General features: G+C 44.4%; 1 protein-coding gene across 1 annotated transcript; it reads right to left on the reverse strand.

Moving 5' to 3' along the window:
* Nucleotides 1–20: 20 nt before the first annotated feature.
* Nucleotides 21–4,205, reverse strand: SARC_12988 (hypothetical protein; the record flags this gene model as incomplete). Its single annotated transcript, XM_014292894.1, has 5 exons — nucleotides 3,954–4,205; nucleotides 2,556–2,661; nucleotides 1,662–1,734; nucleotides 883–1,056; nucleotides 21–241 (listed from the first exon to the last, which is right to left on the reverse strand). Coding segments are annotated over exons 1-5 (717 nt in total), but the record flags the coding sequence as incomplete, so codon positions are not given.
* Between the last annotated feature and the right edge of the window lie 725 nt (nucleotides 4,206–4,930).

Below are 4,930 nucleotides of genomic sequence, written 5' to 3' on the forward strand. Positions count from 1 at the left end.
ATCTATTAAAAATATATGTGTACATAGCTCACCTCCAAAGCTTCCAGCCTCAACCATCGATCCTCCTCTACAGACATCGCAATTGCCTCATCCTGGCCCAACCGTAAGTAATTATGTGTACCTACTACAGTAGCTAGTACAGTACTCGTTGTGTCCCAATCAAGACTCATGTCAAAGACGCGGTCGCGAAGCCCGTCAGCATCGTACATTGCAGGCCATAACTCGCCTAGCAGTATACTATCTGTGAGACGTGACAAAGACCGGATGATTAGCTTAACCCAGGCGTTGTGGGCTTCAGTAGCACACCTCGACATCACGACTTTTGTGCGTATTCAGGAGTTGTGTATGATGGTATTCCGGTAGCGATCATTGTACAAATATATATAGCTTTATTGTTCGTTGAGTGTATGGTTAGTCCTTCTGCCTGTTGAATTGTAGTTACAAATGAGATTCATGAACGGTTGCTGAAGTGTCCGACATGTATAGGAACACCCATCACATACACATCCTTTACACCATGCATAGGCAGTGAGGTGAGACGACGAAAACGCTAATCGATTTTACAAGCAAACACGGCAATAATTGGGCAGACAACCGGGCGACAGATGGATATTAAACACAAGAGTATAAATCTTTGCTACCAATTGATGTTAACTACATATATAATACACACCTCAGCCCACACAGCCACACAACAAAAAACCAGACACACAAACACGTGCTATGTAACAAAATAGTCGCATTAAGAGAGCCTCCTGCCAGGACATGCAAACGTGTATACCAGCATTATCTTTCTACCTTTGTTGCCCTCACAAAACAGACTCAATTAACTCGTGTTCACATACTAATCCTCTGCAAGCGGACGCCTGGCGTGACACACACCTTGGAATTGACCTGTGTCGCTGGCCTGACCTATGTAGTCATACACAGCCAAGTCCACCGACGGATACGAAAGACTCATGCCACGCTGAGGTCTCCCATGTGTTCTAGTGTCACTGGCACTACTACGACCCACGCCACTGGAAGCGTTTTCGTCACTGTTTGGCACGACAACGGCTGTGGGGAGAGTATGGGAGATTTGCTGGTTAGAGCACCTGGGTTCGAGGCATACAGCCGGTCCAGGTTATTCTTAGAGAATTGCGTATATTGTATGTTTGGGTTTTAGGGTTTAGAGTTTAAGTGTATGGTTGGGCACTATAGAATACCGGCATGTCGACTGACACTCGCTCATCTGTTGGTAATGATCTCGGCGAAAGGTGTCTTCATGTGATATACCACAGACACAGAGCGCACACATTCGCTGAATAGACAGGTTCACAGGTTCACTCGCGTTTACTTATTACAATAGTACACAGTAGCGTATCAGAAGATACACATGTCTCGCGATGCCGCGTTCAATGCGTATGATACACACCCAATGCCAAACCTGCAAAACCACACCACATAGCTCAGAATCTTAAAGAGGAAGACTTGTGATAACGTATTGACTATATGCAGATACGGGTCATGAACCAAACTTAATACATGCATATGTCAATACACAAGGCTAAGATGATGCCTATCGCATATGTGTTTAACTGTGCGAATACGGACCAACTCGTCAGTCTACACAGACAAATAGTGTACCGCGCGCACACGACTCGATTGTGTGCAAGTCATACCCGCATCACGGATCATCTCCACCAGTTGGAATGTGTGCATGGCTGACTCCACTCTGTCGCCAGGCTCTAGTCTCTAAGTGAGGAGTGGCCAAGGAGATAGTGTGTGTCGATATGTACAGGAAAACCCCTCAGCCACTACTACCACCATCCCGCACCAAACGCATGTAGGTATAAAGCTTTATGTATGTTTCCGTGTTCTTCTATGAGCCTTCTCTATGACGTGCTATGGCGCTCAGGCAGCAACGAACTCAGTGTTGCATACGCAGACCCACGAACAGCTTTCAATTCTCAAACAATATTAAACATGTTAGCAGTATAAGATGCTACTCACTAGCTCACTCGGTATATACACTCATATAATCTACGGAACTTATGTACCAACAAACTTCTAACCAGACGCTGTTCTAAGCTGTGCTCTTATATATGACCATACCTCTGGCAGGTCACTCGTGAGCCTGTGTCATAACATACCTTCTCCTGTACTATTAAACTTAGAGCTAGCCCCAGATGATGTATATGACGGATATGCCCTAGATAGATAGATATTTTATACTCTGATTTGGCAACGCAGTAACAATGCACCAGAGAGCCCACAACTGAGATCAAAGAGTGTCTCAGGTTTCGCTAAAATGCGACAACCGACAACTGCACGGCATGAACCATCAGTCAAATCACAGGCCGAGATATGTCGCAGACTACAGAATACGAACTAGTACACAGAGAATAAGTCAAACAAATACTCCACAGGTCACAGGCCAACGAACTACTTCACATGTCACAGGCCAACAAACTACTTCACAGGTCACAGGTCAACCTACTACTTCACACATCGCAGACTACAATTCAAGCAACTAGCTCGGGAATCATAGATCACAGTTTAGTTACTAGACTCACCTTCCTGCAGGTGGGGCGTGTGGCCAGCAATGGGTCTCTTCTGAGCGGTGACACGGCTGTAGGTCCTGCCCACCAATTCAATGGCTGCAGCGCACTGCTGGCGTATCTACACAGCAGATAGACACGTGTGCGCAAGAGTGGCGTGTGCGTAAGAGTGGCGTGTGTGTGCAAGAATTGGCAAGGCATCCAGGGGGGAGGGTAAATGCGTATGCGAATGTATGTACCTGAAATGCAAAGCATGCCACATGTCGGTCTTGTGACGCATCTCTAATGGAAGGTACTGGCTGGAACAGCAGAGTCTTCTCGTATCAGTGCCATGTTGATAGAGGACACTTCACATTAGTGGCATGAGAATGGCAAGGGATAGCCATGCACACCATGCGCAACGGATGCAAATCCTACTGGAGAGTGTGTATGGCTGGCCTATTCTCACAACGACACTATTAAATAGAGGCTACATAACATACCTGATTGTCTATCCACACAGCACACTATTAAATAGTGCGTACATAGCGTACCTGAGACGCGATACACAAACGATCCATACTACACGGTTCTGGACATCTGTTCACAAGCTACTCAGATGTCTTATTCCACACTAAAGTGTGCCTTACTCCACACGAGAGTGTGCACATCCGTGCACAAGGCACAAACTACATTTATTTCGCATTTAGTTTTAGGCTAGTGACTACTGTGTAGCTGCCTGCGTATTTACACAGACATCTCAGCGTGCATTCGCTCATGTGCCAGGAAAGTGCACTAGTGCCACCTGCAGCGATCTTAGCGTTGCTGAAAGCTCAATATATCACACCTTACATGTCGATCACACCTTATTGTCAGCTATGGTGGGTAGAGCATATATTAAATTGAGAATTTGATGTGAAGTGTGCCGAGCCATCTGTATCTATGCACTCGAATCGTACCGCATGCACATAGCACACGCACACATGGATCTCTGAGTGGTATCAGCCTGATTCTATATCTATGACTTACGCTATACCAGCCATAGAACTCGATGAGTGTCTGCTGCGTGCCGTGTGTGCTATTACACATGCCGTTGTTGTTTCTTAATGTTCAATACGATGATTATTCAAAAGCCATGTACGATGATACTTTCGTGTACTATACGATTAATTAATAACAAAGTATGCTACTGCCTTTTTGAGATGAAGAAGACTATCCCTATACGAAGTTTCTTCAAATATCAGGAAACACGTTCGTGTACATTAGAGATCCAGCTCTGTGCATGATGACAAAACTAGTGTATACGGAAGGTCATATAGACATTCATACATATTTCCAATCTTTTGTTGTTCTACATCCATCATTAAATCAAGTGCTTTTGCTATACCTTCACCATCAAACAAGTTTCAGTCTAAATCTAATAGATAGACATACATCATCAGTGTGCTTGCCGTGCCCTCTCTCCTAGCCTGTTTGCTGAACATGGGATCTTGATTAAGTATCGCAACAATGGCATTGAATGTGAACGCTACCAGCAGAGACGCCAGACTACCCACCAGCCACCATCGGGTAAGCATGATGCAGTAGGGAGCGTGCGATTACACAAGTGCGTGGAATGCGTATGAACTGTCACATACGGCTACAAGCTTCTTGTGTGGTGTATAAGTGTAAGTGGAGGTCGATACCTAATATCGCCGATCATATGTTAGATCGACAAAGTGAACTACATACAGCCGTGTACCTTTATATATGGCATGTGACTGTGGTCATTGTACGGTAGAAGACTGCGTTTGTATTGTGTACTCTGTGCCTAGCTGAACCCGAGACTCGAAAGCGCACACGGAACTAATGCAATATCTGCGTCTTCACCTCACACATATTAGCGGAGGGTGATAGTTGACACACAGCTCAGTATCTAATGTAAGGTAAACAGGATGTGTGTATATGAATAGAATGCGATGCAGTGGACAAGTGGAATAGTGGATATGAATACAGATTCTGCCTACATAGCCTTCAATTAGACCCTCCTAAATTAACAACGGAGGACTAATTTTTATATAAATAAGAAATAGATATGTACATATCAGGAATATTATATTTTATTGCAAACCCTACGGGAAACCAAAACCTTAGAAAGTAAATACCTAATGACGACCGAAATAAATAACCAACAACGATGACTTCAGATACAGTGCACGAGACATTTTTATCGCCTGAAACCTCGGACATCGCTCAACAAAGGTAACTTCTCCAACGCTCAACAAAAGTAGCTTGTCCTATCTTTAAAAGTGCCCGTGCTAGTATATATATAGGCTCGTTACTGCATGGCTAAGTACGTTATACGTTTACAAACATGATAATTGAAATAGACGCGCGTGTGACACACGTGCGTGTACACACACTCATATATA

Source organism: Sphaeroforma arctica, assembly GCF_001186125.1.
Source record: "Sphaeroforma arctica JP610 unplaced genomic scaffold supercont1.2785, whole genome shotgun sequence".
Lineage (NCBI taxonomy): Eukaryota > Ichthyosporea > Ichthyophonida > Sphaeroforma > Sphaeroforma arctica.